Here is a 17,605-nt window from a genome sequence, read left to right as displayed (position 1 = left end):
GGTTCCTCTGTCCATGAATTCTCCAGGCGAGAATGTTGGAGTGCGTAGCCATTCCCTTCTCCAAGGGATCTTCCTGACCCAGGGATCGAACCTGGGTCTCCTGCATTGCAGGCAGATTCTCTACCATCTGAGCCACTGGGGAAGCTCTACAACTGTCATACTTATTGGAAACTTTCATTCAGGCTGTTCTGGCTGGAATTTGTCTAACCCTTCGTTTATAGCTTCTTGACACTCTGAGCCCAAGGCCCAGAAGTCCCCCAGAAGTCTCTGAAGTACAAGTAACTTTCCCAAACTCTGTGCATCACTGAGTTCTGTCAACATTTAACACCTCACACAAGAAACCATGTTTACCAGCACAGGACCACCGCCTGAGAAGGCGGAGCTGTGTCACATCACCGCGGGGACGGAAACGCAAGAACCAAGGCTTGCAGAAACGTGCGTGGGAGGAGTGATGTCCTCCTGACAGAGAGCTGTGGTGAGGAGCAGGCCATGCATGGCTTCACACCTGTCTCCAAAAGTGAATGTTCTGAACCTTAAAGGTCCTCTTTTCAGTACAGGACCTGGAAATACTCTCCTGCCAATCAGGCCTGACCCAAGACAACACCATATACAATGTCCACCACAGATGGCGTCTTGTGACACTGCTCAGAAGTTCTTCATGCTGCCCCAGCCCCACTGCTTCATGCTGGCACCAACAAGTCAGATGATAAACACCCATACTTCAGAGACCCTCAGTATCAGCTAGTATTGCCTTGAGAGGCTTAGTGGTAAAGAATCCACCTGCAATGCAGGAGACCTGGGTTTGATCCCTGGTCAGGAAGATCCCCTGGAGAAGGGAATGGCAACCCACTCCAGTATTCTTGCCTGAAAACTCTCAGGGACAGAGGAACCTGGCGGGCTACAGTCCATGAAGTCGCAAAGATTCAGACACGACTTAGTGACCAAATGACAACAACATTGCCCTGAGATGCTGTCTGATGGATGAAGAATTGGTGTGAGGCATTGCTCGATCCTGTAGTTACTCCTAAAGCATAGGAGGGGAGCCCAAGCAACAACTCCAAGCCCACCTGTCGCCACCCCAATGGTGAGGATGAGGTGAGAATGGGGCCATCCCCAAGTGGAAACACAACTTTCTTCACTATGAAGATTTAACCTTTAATTCTGAGAGACTGCTTTCGTTAGCAGGACCACCCTGGAGGTCTTAATCAGGGGGTCACATGCTTGGCTGGGATATGAATAGTAAAGATGGAACACTCATTGCATTCTTACTTCCCTTCCTAGTTACATACAAATAAAACTGACATTTTTTATAACCTATGTGGCCCAAATCATTACTCGCCCCAGTTAAATAGATAAATGGCTGACTAAAGGACCAGTTCTCTTGTACCCACACGTGTCAAGGACTCTAAGAAGAACATAGGTCTTTGCACATAAGTCACTTTTTAGGCACCCTAATTTTTTTCCCCCATTATATCTACTTTTCCAGCTGACTTACTACCTTTTTGACCATCCAGAATTACCTTTGTGCTGATTTAAAGTCTAAACTACACAGGCAGTGAAGCTGTAGGTAGGAATTCTGTAAAGCAGTTTTTTATCAGTACTAAAGGCAGAAGTGTATTTTCTCATGAGCACTAGTCACATGATAACCATCAATTCCATCACACCTGAACATCAATAAGCACGTATTAGGAACCCTGATTGTGCAACTCTTGTCTTTTCCCATCCCTAACTGTGAGTGGGACAAAGGTCATTTGTGACAAACTTGTGGGTAAGAACATGGTAATACCCTTAGAGATCAAGTTCTAAGGAAAGGCTAACTGTTACTAGGGGAGAGGCAATTACACTTTCCGTGGTAAAGTCCACTATCGAGCATGTTTTGCTACACTTAATTTTCTGACATGATTAGATTTCTACTCTGAATTTCACTGAATAATGACAGAGTTTGCAAAAGCCTTGGCTGCTGTTAAGACAGTATGAGGGGGGCCTTCCTGGTGACTCAGCAGTGAAGAATCCGCCTGTCAACGCAGGAGACACGGGTTCTATCCCTGATCCGGGAAGATCCCACATGCCATGCAGCAACATGCTGTGCGCCACAACTACTGAGCCTGTACTCGAGAGCGTGGGAGCCACAACTGCTGAAGCTCCTGGACCCTGGACCCTGGAATAAGAGAGGCCACCCCAAGGAGAAGCCGGAGCACTGCAACGAGAGAGTAGCTCCTGCTCTCCGCAACTAGAGCAAATTCATGCAGCAGCAAAGACCTAGCTCTGCCCCCCTCCCACCCCCCCCCAAAAAAAGACAGTATGAGGGCTGCATGGGACTTCCCTGGAGGCCCAGTTAAGACTCTGCCTTCCAAGGAGGGGATGCAGGTTCAATCCCTGGTTGGGGAACCAAGAGCCCACATGCCCCGTGGTGCAGCCAAGAAAATTTAAAAAAAAACAAGACAGTAAGAGGACTGCAAATAACTTGCTCAAAACCTTCCACTTGACGTCCTATTTAATGAAAGACCCATCCTTGGCAGTAGGAAAACAGTAGTAAGATTTAAAATAATTAGCAGGACATTTGTTGCAATTTACTCTTGAGTCAAACAGTTAACAGCATAATAAGTCAGTCAGCGAAATCCCTATACATACGGACTTGCACAGAGAAATCCCTATACGTACGTACCTAACTGGATGGCATTTTTCCAAACTGAAAACATCTGTGTTCCCGTTCGCACACCAAGAAACAACATCACCAGCCCCTCAGAAATGCCCCTTGTCTGCTTCCAGGTCCTGCCTGCCCCCACTGCTGTCTCTGTGATGACCACTCTCCTGACTTCTAATATCAAAGGTGAGCTTTCTGTATGTGTGAAAGTGTTAGCTGCTCAGTCGTGTCTGACCCTTTGGTGACCCCATGGACTGTAGCCTGACAGGCTCCCCGTCCATGGGATTCTCCAGGCAAGAATACTGGAGAGGGTTGCATTCCCTTCTCCCGGGGATCTTCCCGACCCAGGGACTGTACTCGGGTCTCCGGCACTGCAGGCGGACTCTTTACCACCTGAGCCGCCAGGGAAGCCAAGAACACGACAGGATGTGCATATGGGATGCTATGAAATATTAGGCAGCAATAATAACAGCGAGGGACACAGAGAAAAGTTCATCATTTACTGTTTGGTGAAAAACAAAACTGGCACAAAACTGGGCACACACAGCCATATAAAAACACTACTGGTTCTGTGAAGGAGGGGGAGCTTTTCTGTTTTGTAAACTGAAATGTTGCATTTTCATTATTAAAAATTAAAAAAAAAATTTATACCAAGGACATAAGCTATGTTTAGTATCTTATACTAAAAAACGTAACTTCAATGCTCAGTCGTATCTGTCTCTTTGCAACTCCAAGGACTGTTGCCCACCAGGCCCCTCTGTCCATGGGATTCTCTAGGCAAGAATACTAGAGTGGGCTGCCATTTCCTTCTCCAGGGGATCTTCCTGACTCAGGAATTGAACCCATGTCTCTTGTGTCTCCTCCACTGACAGGAGTTCTTTACCACTAGCGCCACCTGGGAAGCCCTTATACTAAAGATAGACATAACCAACTAGTAGGAAGACTTTGACAATAAGTAGATCTATTATGCAAAAAAGGCAGTAGTAAATACTAGAAGAAAATTCCTCACCCAGTCAATGAAACAGAACTAGACTATGAACTGAGCAACGTACTGGAAATGCAAGGTGTTAATAAGAAGAGAAAGTAACACATCTTGAGTTAGCATATTCACAGCCACCTTACAAGGCAAACAGAAGGCTGTATCAGCTTATCTCCACATTTCTTAATTCTAACAACCTATTTCCACCCACATACCTTTACCTACATTTCTTACTCACTCTGACCCAGTGATTCCATTTTCTTACCTCAGCATGAGGAAAAGGCGGTTCTGGGAGATACACCTTAGTCTGTTTGTTGTGACAAAGCCTTTTAAAAAAGAAAACAGATCAGCACATTAGGCAGGGTGCATAGAGGCATTTGCTGCCACATCGTGGTTCAACAGTGCAAATACATGCTGAAGCTTAAAATTTTCCTGCCAGGGACTCTCACTGTAAATAAAAAGCTGGCATTTATAAAGTAATCAGGACGTAAGTCTCTTGTGAGTGTATTTTTAACCTTTGGAATTCCTCAATACATTTTTTCCATTAAAACACAAGCTTCTTATTTTGGAGTAATTTTAGATTTACAGAAAGCTTGCAGATAGTACAGAGTTCCCATATACCTTTCACCGTCTATGTTTTGTTAAACTAAGACACTGACATCAGTACATTACAGTTAGCTAAGCTCTAGACTTTACTCAGCTGTCACCAGTTTTTCCACTGATTTTTTTTTTTTTCCTGTTCCAGGATCCAATCCAAGATACTGTATTTTGTTTAGTTGTGATCAGTTTTTTGGTTGTACCACAAGGCTTGCTGCTAAGTCACTTCAGTCGTGTCCGACTCTGTGCAACCCCAAAGACAGCAGCCCACCAGGCTCCCCCATCCTTGGGATTCTCCAGGCAAGAACACTGGAGTGGGTTGCCATTTCCTTCTCCAATGCATGAAAGTGAAAAGTGAAAGTGAAGCCGCTCAGTCGTGTCCTACTCTTCGTGACCTCATGGACTGCATGCAGCCCACCAGGCTCCTCCGTCCACAGGATTTTCCATGCAAGAGTACTAGAGTGGCAAGGCTTATAGGATCTTAATTCCCAGACCAGGGATCGAACCCATGCCTCCTGCAGTGGACGCACGAACTCCTAACCAATGGACCACCAGGGAATTCCAAAGTGATCAATTTTGAGTAGAAAGTAATTTTTTGTTGAGACAGATTTCTATTTTGTATATGTACCATTTCATAAACAGCAGAATTTGGTAAGTCAAACTGGAGAGTGATAAATCTCTCTAGGAATTGTCTCAATCCAGAGACACTGACTGTTTTAGGTAGTCTGTTTTTCCCTAGTCAGATATGACATTTAAGACATGGAGATTTCTGGAAAAGCAAATGTGATAAAAAGTTAATCAAGGTATGTGGTGTTCTGTAGGTCTGACATTTTCAAAAGTTGGGGAAAAAAATACATGCAGTGATTGTTTGTTAGAACCTGCTTCTAAGAATCCTACTAAAGCAGAATTAAAGCATTTCAACAATTCTAACAGATATTACTTTTGATGGAATAATTCAGGACTCTGGGGGTCTAGGTTTCATCTGAACTTCATTATAAAATCTATTATCTAATTTTTCCTACCTTTGGTTGAACTCTACTTTAAAAACATCACTTTATATCCTTTGTGGAAGAAGATGTAAAATACAAAAGCAAGATACTTTTTGAAGGGTTACTTATTAATATTGTCTAAACAGACAATAGTAGTGTCTTTATTTCAAACTCAGTAAGAGGGATAAATACAAGAGTTTGGTTTAAAACTTTAATGTAGAGTGCTGCAGAGGATAATATAGCAATTAGCATCAATACATAACAGTATAAAAGTAAAATACTTCTGTCAAAAAAATTAAAGAGATAAATGCATTTCATGCAAAGATGGGCACAATAAAGGACAGAAATGGTATGGACCTAACAGAAGCAGAAGATATAAAGCAGAGGTGGCAAGAATACACAGAAGAACTATACAAAAATGATCTTCATGACCCAGACAACCATGATGGTGTGATCACTCACCTAGAGCTAGACATCCTGGAATGTGAAGTCAAGTGGGCCTTAGAAAGCACCACTACTAACAAAGCTGGAATTCCAACTGAGCTGTTTGAAGTCCTAAAAGATGATGCTTTGAAGTGCTGCACTCAATATGCCAGCAAATTTGGAAAACTTAGCAGTGGCCACAGGACTGGAAAAGGTCAGTCTTCATTCCAATTCCAAAGAAAGGCAATGCCAAACAATGTTCAAACTACCGCATAATTGCACTCATCTCACATGCTAGCAAAGTAATGCTCAAATTTCTCCAAGTCAGATTTTAACAGTACATGAACTGAGAACTTCCAGATGTTCAAGCTGGATTTAGAAAAGGCAGAGGAACCAGAGATCAAATTGCCAACATCTGTTGGATCATCGAAAGAGAATTCTAGAAAAACATCTACATCTGCTTCACTGATTAGGCTTGAGCCTTTAACTATGTGGATCACAACAAACTGCGGAAAATTCTTAAAGAGAAGGGAATATGAGACCACCTTACTTGCCTCCTGAGATATCTGTATGCAGGTCAGGATGCAATATATAGAACCAGACATGGAACAACAGACTGCGTCCAAGCTGGGGAAGGAGTACATCGAGGATGTTTATTGTCACCCTGCTTATTTAACTTATATGCAGAGTACATCATGAGAAATGCTAGGCTGGATGAAGCACAAGCTGGAATCAAGATTGCCGGGAGAAATATCACTAACCTCAGATATGCAGATGATACCACCCTTATGGCAGAAAGTGAAGAAGAACTAAAGAGCCTCTTGATGAAAGTTAAAGAGGAGAGTAAAAAAGCTGACTTAAAACTCAACATTCAAAAAATTAAGATCATGCCACCTGGTCCCATCACTTCATGGCAAATAAATGGGAAACAATGGAAACAGTGAGAGACTTGATCTTCTTGGGCTCCAAAATCACTGCAAATAGTGACTGCAGTCAGAAAATTAAAAGACACTTGCTCCTTGGAAGAAAAGCTATGACCAACCTAGACAACACATTAAAAAGAAGAGACATTACTTGGCTGACAAAGGTCCGTCTAGTTAAAGCTATGGTTTTTCCAGTAGTCATGTATGGATGTGAGAGTTGGGTCATAAAGAAAGCTGAGTGCCAAAGAACTGATTCTTTTGAACTGTGGTGTTGGAGAAGACTCTTAAGAGTCCCTTGGATGCAAGGAGATCAAACCAGTCAACCCTAAAGGAAATCAGTCTTGAATCTTCATTGGAAGGACTGATGCTGAAGCTGAAACTCCAATACTCTGGCCACCTGATGCGAAGAGCTGACTCATTTGAAAAGACCCTGATGCTGGGAAAGATTGAAGGCAGGAGGAGAAGCGGACAACAGAAGATAAGATGGTTGGATGGCATGACTGACTCGATGGACATGAGTTTGAGCAAGCTCTAGGAGTTGGTGATGGACAGGGAGCCTGGCGTGTTGCAGTCTATGGGGTCGGAAAGAGTTGGACACGACTGAGCAACTCAACTGAAATACAACGTGGAGGACTCCTCTGGTTCAGTGACGCAGTGCCTAAGACTCAGTGCTCTCAATGCAGGAGGCCCGGGTTCAATCCCTGGTCAGGGAACCAGATCCCACATGCTTTAATTAAGTGTTCATATGCTGTAACAAAGACCTGGTGCAGCCAAACACATAAATATTAAAGATGAATGAACCAATGAATCCATGTGGTACCCTGGACTGGATCCTGGAAGAGGAAACAAGCATTAGTGAAATAGCTGGTGTAATATGAATAAAGACTGGAGTTCAGTTAATAATACTGTGCTTATGTTAATTTCTTAGCTTTGATACAGAATGCATGACCATGTTAAGATATGAACATTGGGGGGAATCTGAGTAGAAGGTATATGGGTGTTTCTGTACTATATCTGCAACCTTTCTATACTTAAAATTACTTACTATAAGGAACAAATTATTATTGAAAAAACAAAATCAAAAGACAAAACTGAAAAAAAGTACCAAAATGGGAAACAATATCTGTAGATATAACAAAGCATTAGGATCTTTAATACATATACAGGGTTCAAGTAAACAGATAAAGGTACAACACCTCTGATATGTTAATAGGCAAATAAGGAATAATTTACAGAAGACATAAAAATTTTTCTGGAAAGCAATTTACACTTGTATAATGAACATTAAAAAATATGTATACCTTTTGTTCCAGTAACAGCATTTTTAGTAACTTACCCAAAGCAGATGTAGTCATAAATATACAGAATTATATTAATTGAAAATTTATCGCTAAAAGGAAAAAACTGGGAAAAGCCTGTCCACTCCATAAGACAATAGTTATGTAAATTATACTATGCATAAATGATGAGTGATGATGTCATAATGCAGTCAAGGAAAAATGATGGTATCAAAGATTTTCTAATGCTCTAATCTAGTATTGGGCTTCCTTGGTAGCTCAGCTGGTAAAGAATCCGCCTGCAATGCAGGAGACCCTGGTTCGATTCCTGGGTCAGCAGGACCCACTAGAGAAGGGATAGGCCACCCAATCCAGTATTCTTGGGCTTCCCTGGTGGCTCAGCTGGGAAAGAATCCGCCTGCAATGCGGATTAAAAAATTTACAAGCAGGATTCACAATTAAATGTTCAGCATGATCCCTATATAGAAAGATGAAATACATCAGAATCTAATAGTGACATTATTTCTGGTAGTGGGATCATGGGTTCAGATTATTTTTACTGTTCTCTGTAACTTTCTTTTTCTCTAGTAAACATATATTAAACTTTAACAAATAACAAAAAACAGGAAGTCAAAAACAACCTACTCTTACTAGTCCCGAGTCCTACCCCATCAGACATTCTGACAAGAGTGGATTGGAAGGGCAGACACCCAGTTAGGACACCATCCACAGGGGCCCACAGGGCTGGCCCCAGAGCTTGCCTTGTTCAGCATTTTCAGCTGAAGGTCTGGATGAAGACGTTCAGAACATGCTGATAAACGTTCAGTGATCCTTATGTGGGCTGCCACTTATTCAAGATTACCTTCCCATAATGGGGGAGAAGAGACTTCTAATAAAAGAAGAAATTCAATAGCCACCAATAAAAGTGACCTTTTATTGTGAGTCACTAAGTCAAATATAATATAAATAACACCAAAAAGTCCTATGAACGACCATGAATAATATGCACGTGGGATGGAGAAGCCTGTCTGAATATAAAAGCAGAAAAAAAGGGCCTTGAGAACAACTAAAATGGGAAGAGAAAAACGATACTTAAACGTGGGGCAGGCAAGCACAGCGCCGGGATGAGCTGCACAAATGCTGGATGCAGCACAGTTGCGGTTCAGATGCTCTCAGCACATCAGGCTTCCCTGGCCTTCACCATCTCCCCGAGCGAGTGAACGCTGCACGGAATAATGTGCACATTCCTCTCAGGTCAGAGGCTTTGTAGACTACTGTGTCCACCAGCTCATCACACCAGTAGACGGGATTAAGCACACCTGTATGTCACAACCCTACCCTCAGGTACCATTAAGTCCGGTGTGTAATTTACAGTATTTCCTCCTACCCCTGCCTTTTTGTGGCCAGGTGAGTTAGAATCAAACACCCATCTAAACAATCCTAAAAAGGTTCACCCACTTCATACTGTTCAATAATTTACCCATCCTAGGATTTGATCAAATAATTTCCTGTTGTAATAAAACACTGTCACCAAATATACTATGGAAATGGAAAAATAAGCTAGTCTTCCCCATCAGATGTGGTATTAAAAATTTCAGAGAACATGAGCTTGGGTCTGAAACTTTTTTTTAGCTTTTAGAATGTAACTGCACTTTGTAACAGACAGAGGGAAGCATGTGAGAAGGTAAGTGTATAATAGTTTTGTTGTTCATTTTGAAACTGCTGGCTAAGTTATGTCTTTGCCTTTCCTCCTTCCCTTCTTGATAACAATTCTCCTAAATCCTAGCAAAGTAACTGCTCTGGGTTTCATTAATACAATCTTCATATCACAGAGGGTGGAAAAAAATGAAGGTTTCACAGTAAGGTGAGAAAAAATAGGATTATTTCTATTTCTTTTTAAATTAAAACTAAAAAGCTTTTTCTTTTCTTACAGCTTGAGTGTAGGGATCATAGGATAAACAGAGACCTACCACTCAGCAAAAATCTGTGAAAACTCCAGTGAACTGTTAGCCACTGGGGAGATGAAGTAGAAAGGGATGCTGGAGAGGCCGGCCGAGTCAATGTACTGATACAAGCACTCCAGGAGGTCGTAGATCACTCCAGAAGGGTAGCAGGGGACCAACACGTTTCCTCCGTTCCGTACTGTCAGTGCTAGAGGGGTGGAAGCCACATGACACTGTAAATCAAACAGACTTCAATAATATTAAAAACAAAAAAGAAAAAAGAAAAGTTGAGGCCAGAGTGGGGAAAGTAGCATCAAAAGAACAGTTTTATACACGGAGGACAGAACTCTACAAATTCTGTTTGCATTTCTTTCATTTTTCCACTTCTGTTCCTAGGATTCACTTCATTTGGGTAACAATCAACTTTGGTTTTTTTTTTGGAAAATGTACAAAAAAATTAATATTCTATCAACTGAGATATTTAGTGCAAAGAAGATTTTCATACCCACACATGAAAAAAATCATTTAATCTTGTCTCCACTTTAAATGAACAAATACAGTATTTTCTTAAGCAAAAGTCGTCAAAACATCATATTTTAATCAAAATATAAGGAACAAAAAAAGATTTGAGTTCTTATTTTCAGTTGCTTGCTTTGTAGTTCAAATACCAATAAACTCAGCAGTATTATAGTGTGCAGGTGGGGAGGAGCCTGAATTATTTTTTTAAAGGAACAATTTTAGTAAGGATTCTCAGTCACTGGCCCATTCAACAAACAATTAACTTAAAAAAAAGAATTATTTATTTTTGGCCCTGCTGGGTCTTCGTTGCTGGGAGGGCTCTTCTCTAGTCGTGGTGAGCCGGGGCTACTCTCCAGCTGCGATGCGCGGGCTTCTCACTGCAGTAGCTCTTCCTGCGGAGCGCGGGCTCTGGGGTCTTGGGCTTCAGTAGCTGAGACTCCTGGGCTCTTAGAGCACAGGCTCAGCAGTTGTGGAGCGTGGGCTTGGTTGCCCGAGGAATGCAGGAGCTTCCTGAACCAGGGATAGAACCCATGTCTCCTGCAATGGCAGGAGGATTCTTAACCAACTAGACACCAGGGAAGCCCCAACAACTGACTTCTTTTGAAGACTAGCACCAGCGTGGGAGGGTCCAGAGGCTTACTGATGATCACCTGAGGGATTAATCAACATCTCAGGCCCTGGGACCAGGGTGTGCAGGGATGGGTTTGGGTTTTCAAGTTCCCAATGGCAGATGAGCTTCAGGACAGACCATCTCAGCGCCTTCTCTTTTCAGCTCCTGCTCAGAACTTTGTTTCATTTGTCTCTGTTTGGTCTCTGATCATTGCTGAGTGACCATAAGGAAACAGGCCAAGTTTTTCCGTTTGACTCATTCTAGTAGCATTTTCTTCCATGAGTGTTTTGTCTATAAGAAAATCCTCTAAACTTTAAACGCTTAAAATCAGTTATCAAATGATAACTGGTTATCAACTTATAATAATTGGTTATCAACTTATAACCAAAATCAGATTAGAAACTGTAACTGGCTGAAACAAGTCAAAGCTCTCAATTTCTTTTCTTGTCTAGTTTCCAATATAGATGAAAACAAGCAAAGTTAGGGCACAGAACCTGAACTCTCTGATGCCTTCTATCCCCCTGTATGTTCCCAACTCTCACATCCATGTTCTCCAAGCTGCTATGCATGGAGGCCTGGCTGACCCACTATTACTGGAGGAGAAACCAGGGAAAAGATGAGATGCAGGGCTCTAGTCCCACCCCATCTCAAGCTGTGGGACCTTAGGAAAGCCACTGCAACCTACTGGGCCTTAGCTTCCTCATTGCTTACGAGAGGTTTTCAAGCTTTCTTTTGTAGGAAAATTGCCAGAACATGTTAAAAATACAACTTCTCTACTAGGGCTCTTCTTTCCTCAGATAGCCTGACTGTGGCACAACCTCAAAATTTGAGGCAGATGGTTAGTGGACCCCTCTGAGACACAGTGGATTACATGGAAGATTCTTTTAAGATCTGAAGCTCTTGGGTTCCATGATTCTAGAGTTATAAACAAACATAGAAAGAGTTTCTTTGAGACCAGTCCAATTATTTTTCCAAGGTAAGAGTTAAGTGTTGTTTAGTTGTTCAGGCAGGTCCGACTCTTTGCGACCCCATGGACTGTGGCCTGCCAGCCTCCTCTGTCTGTGGGGTTTCCCAGCAAAGAATACTGGAGTGGGTCGCTATTTCCTGCAACAGGGGACCTTCCCAACCCAGGGATCAAACCTGCATCTCCTGCACTGGCAGATGGATTCTTTACCACTGAGTCACCTAGGAAGCCCAAGAGTAAATTACTGGTGGAATAAAAAAGGCTACAACTATTGGCAAGGGAAAGTGAAATTTCACAGGCTAGTGCCTTCCATGTAAATATTAGAAGACAACCACTTCCCTCCCCCAGAGCTGAGGTAACAGGGTTGAGGGGCCTGAGCTCATGAACTCCTCTTTGGTAACAAACAGTTATGGAATGAATGTGTCCCCTGAAGTTCATATATTGAAGCCCTAACCCTCAATGTGACAGTGTTAGCAAGGGGATCCTTTGGTAGGTGACCATGTCTATATGAGGTCATGAGGGTGGTGCCCCCATGATGGGATTAGTGCCCTTATAAAAAGAGGAGGAGGCCCCAGGGCAGCCTTTCTCTGCCATCTGGGGACACAGCCAGAAGGCTGCTGTTTGTAAGCCAGAGACAGGGTCCTTGACCAGAACCCAGCCGTGCTGGCCACCGCATCCCTGACATCCTAGCCTCCAGAACTGTGAGAAATAAGTGTTATTTAAAGCCACCAGCCTTTGGTATTTGTTACAGTAGCCTGAGCTAAGACAGGAAGCAACCTACACATTTCTAGAAGAAATACAGCATTTCTAGACTTTATTGACATTATTGCAAAGAAGCATACATTTATTCCAGGAGTAAATACTCAACAAGTCTCTCAATTTTAGTTCCCTCCACCCAAAGAAGAAAAAATAACACCAAGCAATTATTTTTTGGGAAAAAATACACCTGTTCAATGTATCCCTGTTGTGAATTCAAAATACTAACAATCTTTTCTGTGCTGTTATTTGAAAAGCAAAGACAGGATTATTCCCTTCTTTAACTCTGCTTATTCTATAAGCACCCCTGACCCACCTGCAAAACCCACCAAAAAGCAAAAAAAGTAAGAGTTTCTATGTAAGTGGGAGAATGTTGAGCATCCTTTGTATAATTGCTAAAAATTCAAATTTACTGTTATAACCACCATTCTTATTGTGCCTTCAGATTTAAGTTGCTTAAGAACTGCCTTTGTTGACAACAGTAGGTTTTGAAGGATAAGCAGAAAGCGTGGAGATAAATGAGGGAAAAGGTCATAATAGGGGGCATCAGAGGGTGTGAATACGAAGCAAAGGGCAAAAAAGTGCCATACGAGCAGGGTGATCAAAAAATAAATGTAAACCATTTCCTCCCATGTAAAACTTTCCCTGGACACATACCTAGGTTGCTGCAGAACTCACCCACCATGCCATCAGGGTTTGCGGTGGGAATCTGGGTAAGGCCCGTCAGGATGAGGACATCGCTGTTTTTGAGAGATGCTTGGTCCATGGGCTGAAAAACCACAGAGAACTAGGCTTAGTAATTAAACAAGAAAAGGTTAGGTATCAGAAGTAAAGGAAAAAGAGAACACAATCAATGGTCTTTCCAGGTCCAACTTGTCAATAGGTCATCTCCCTTCCTTTTACAACATGCCTATCATTGAAGAGTGTCTGCCCAAGGGAGATGGGTACCAGTGGGAGGGGACTTTACGGGGCAATGAAAACTCACAGAAGAATGGGGCAGGATGGATTCATGTGTACAGATGACTGAGTCCCTTTGCTGTCCGCCTGAAGCCACCACATTATTAACTAGCGGTGTGCACGCCAAGTGTGTATGCTCAGCTGTGTCAGTCTCTTTGCGACCCCAGGGACTGTAGCCCACCAGGCTCCGCTGTCCACGGAATTTTCCAGGCAAGAATATTGGAGTGGGTTGCCACTTCCTCCTCCAGGGGATCTTCCTGACCCAGGGATCAAACACACGTCTGTCTCCTGCACTGGCAGGTGGACTTTTTACCACTGTGCCGCCTGGAACTCCATTATAAAGGAAAAAGTTAAAAAAAAAAAAAAGGTAAAGGATAAAAACAGGATAAGGATAAAGGGTAAAGGATAAAAAAAAAGGATAACCCCCAAAAATATGAAGGAAAAAAAAAAGAAAAGAAGCTCTTTTTGTAAAGCCATGTTACACATATCATCACAAATTTGAGGTGGTCTTCAAATCTGAGCCTGTACCAGGATCACCTGGAGGTGGAGTGCTGCCCCCCGACCCCAGGGTTTCTGATTCAGGTCTGAGGTGGGGCCTGAGAAGATGTAATTTTAATGAGCTCCCAGGAGATGCTCCTGGTGGGGATGTGGATGGTGGTCTGGAGATTATGCCGTGAGATCCCCTGCATTGTACAGTCTGGTTCTCAAAACAGCTCTGCCACGTACAGGAAACTGGGAATGTTGTGGAAATACAGAGGTCGAGACTCAAAAAACTGGGGTGCTTTTCCCCAAGAGTCAGTGGCAGAGGAGAGAGGACAGACAGTGGATCAGGAACCAGAAATGTAAAGCCACCCTTCAATTCAACTACCAGTATGGGACCTCAGCCAAGCCTCTGGGCTAGGTTTCTTATAAAATGATCCGTCTCGAGACGGATCATTTTATAAGAAACCTAGCCCAGAGGCTTGGCTGGGAATACATGTAAATCAATGGCTGATTCATGTCAATGTAGGACAAAACCCACTACAATATTATAAAGTAATTAGCCTCCAACTAATAAAAATAAATGAAAAAAAAAAATGATCTGTCTCCCTTCAGGGATTTCTCAAGAGTCTCATGCGCTAAGTTACATGATCTTCCTGTAGCCTATGGAATCCTATAGCACAATGTTATGCAATCCTTAGGTATGTTCTATTTTTGAATTTCATTTTGACTGCTTTCAGAGCATTAAAAAAAAATACAAAGTAGCTCTTCCAAATAAATCAGGATTAAAACCGGAAACAAATATGAAGGCCCATGCAAGGATGTATTGTACAACATGAGGAATATAGCCAATATTTTATAATAACTGTAAATAGTAATCTTTTTAAATTGTATAAAAATAGGGACTTCCCTGGTGGTCCAGTGGCTAAGACTCCGTGTTCCCAAAGCAGGGGGCCCAGCTTTGATCACTGGTCAGGGAACTAGATCCCACATGTTGCAACTAAAGATCCTTCATGTTTCACTGAAGATTGAAGATTCCACATTCTGCAACTAAGACCGAGTACAGCCAAATAAATATTTTTTAAAACTGCATAAAAATATAAATTTTAAAGTATTTAATAAGAGGAATACAAAGAGGAAAAATAGAAGGTCCAAAGGGCGAGATGCTAGAGAGCTCGTCAATGTTTTCATTTTGTAATGTATCTTTTGCTCAATTTCATTTAACCTACTCACTAGAACACCAGAAGGAAAAAACAGGAGGTTTATCCCTCCTCTTTCCTATCCAAATTTTTCAGTAAAATTTCAAACAGCAGTGCAGCCAAGAACCACCACCTGCACTGCTATTTCTGAGTCCACGTGCCTTTTGATGTATCATCCTTCAGCATCTTATATCTGCATGGACATATGGGATTCATTAATTTTTTAAAATAACATGATTGTGGTTAGGTAAGCTGCTTAATAATGTGAAAAGCATTTTTTAAAAACATGGATACAGGAGATATACGGTTGTGACAATTATGTTGAGCAGCTTCTAACTGCTATTTGCACAGATACACAGCAATGCGCGTAAGAGCTTTTCTTCTGCTCAGGCAGAACTGACCTGTGTATTTGCCTTCTCAACAAACACACGTACGTTCACTGTTTCCAGAAAAGGAGGGAAGGGGAAGTAAAGCACAGAGGTTTATAGTAACTGATGTGTGAGGAGCCTGGGAATGCTCACTGTGTGCATATGTCAAGCAGAAGGAAACTGGAATGGTGATCAAAGGTACCAAGCTTTGTTCGGTAGTATATTTAACTTATGGATGAGAAGGGCTTTCCAGGTGGTTCAGATGGTAAAGAATCTTCCTGCAATGCAGGAGACCCCAGTTTGACCCTGAGGTCATGAAGATCCCTGGAGAAGGGAATAGCAACCTACTCCAGTATTCTTGCCTGGAGAATCCCATGGATGGGGTAGCCTGGGGGACTACAGTCCCCTTGCAAAAGGGTCAGACACGACTGAGCAACTAAAACAAAACAAATCAGTATTCTTGCCTGGAGAATTCCACGGACAGAGGAGCCTGGCAGGCTACAGTTCATGGGGTCACAAAGAGCTGGACATGACTGAGCATCTAACACACTCACACACACACTCACTCACACACACACACACACAAACACACTTAGCTTAAAAGGGCAATTTTATAAGGACCTTATCAGAACAAGCCACTAATGATTCACTGGGCTGATAGGGGATTCAGAGGCCCTCAGAACCTCCTAAAATGGTACATACAATTCTGTCTCCCTATATACATTCTCCCACAGATTTAATCAGGTTGTCATTTGGGGCCATGATCTCCAAAAGGTTAATTAAAGACAACTAATCTAAACAATGACTCAGGAGCAATTCTGGCCTTGAAAACACCATCATCTCTGAATCTCAGCTATTAGCACCACATTCCTTTAAAAATTAAATGCCCACAATAAAAAACAAAGGCAGTGTTACAACATGACTAGCACCAATCTGGATGTTGTAAAATACTTCATGATTGAGTCACACTGGATGTTCACAGATTTAGCCCTGTAACTCAGACTTTTCTTGTGGATTCCTCAGTTCAGTTCAGTAGCTCAGTTGTGTCTGACTTTTCGCGACCCCATGGACCACAGCACGCCAGGCCTCCCTGTCCATCACCAACTCCTGGAGTCAGTCTGCTCAAACTCATCTCCATTGAGTCAGTGATGCCATCCAACCATCTCATCCTCTGTCATCCCCTTCTCCTCCCGCCTTCAATCTTTCCCAGCATCAGGGTTTTTTCAAATGAGTCAGCTTTTCGCATCAGATGGCCAAAGTATTGGAGCTTCAGCTTCAACATCAGTCCTTCCAATGAACACCCAGGACTGATCTCCTTTAGGATGGACTGGCTGGATCTCCTTGTAGTCCAAGGGATTTGTCAAGAGTCTTCTCCAACACCACAGTTCAAAAGCATCAATTCTTCAGTGCTCAGCTTTCTTTATAGTCCAACTCTCACATCCATACATGACTACTGGAAAAACCATAGCCTTGACTAGATGGACCTTTGTTAGCAAAGTAATGTTTCTGCTTTTTAATATGCTGTCTAGGTTGGTCATAACTTTTCTTCCAAGGAGCAAGCGTCTTTTAATTTCATGGCCGCAGCCACCACCTGCAGTGATTTTGGAGCCCAGAAAAATAAAGTCTGCCACTGTTTCCACTGTTTCCCCATGAAGTGATGGGACCAGATGCCATGATCTTAGTTTTCTGAATGTTGAGCTTTAAGCCAACGTTTTCACTCTCCTCTTTCACTTTCATCAAGACGCTCTTTAGTTCTTCACTTTCTGCCCTAAGGGTGGTGGCATCTGTGTATCTGAGGTTATTGATAGTCCCACACATCACATCCAGCCTTCTGATGCCAATTAGAGCCCACTCAGGGGTCTCCTTGATCCCCAGTGGGAAGGGATGTGTCCCGCGTCTGAATCCCCACAGCCCTTGACTGATTTCTAACCTGACAGGACCCATCACTCGTACCCTGGAGAAAGTCCTTTGGGCACC

The 17,605-nt window shown here is 42.6% G+C and overlaps 1 protein-coding gene across 1 annotated transcript in view; it reads right to left on the bottom strand.

The window, feature by feature from the left end:
• Positions 1-17,605, bottom strand: part of INTS9 (integrator complex subunit 9) — a 120,848-nt gene that overhangs the window by 13,856 nt on the left and 89,387 nt on the right. The window contains exons 9-11 of the mRNA XM_043891132.1: positions 13,282-13,393; positions 9,803-9,983; positions 3,889-3,949 (exon numbers count right to left, since the gene is read on the bottom strand). Coding sequence (XP_043747067.1) covers positions 3,889-3,949; positions 9,803-9,983; positions 13,282-13,393 — 354 coding nt within the window. The remainder of the gene's footprint in view (positions 1-3,888; positions 3,950-9,802; positions 9,984-13,281; positions 13,394-17,605) is intronic.

This window comes from Cervus elaphus, chromosome 29 (assembly GCF_910594005.1).
Source record: "Cervus elaphus chromosome 29, mCerEla1.1, whole genome shotgun sequence".
Classification (NCBI taxonomy): domain Eukaryota; kingdom Metazoa; phylum Chordata; class Mammalia; order Artiodactyla; family Cervidae; genus Cervus; species Cervus elaphus.
Note: the sequence above shows the minus strand (reverse complement) of the source record. Positions and strands in the feature narration are given on the sequence as shown.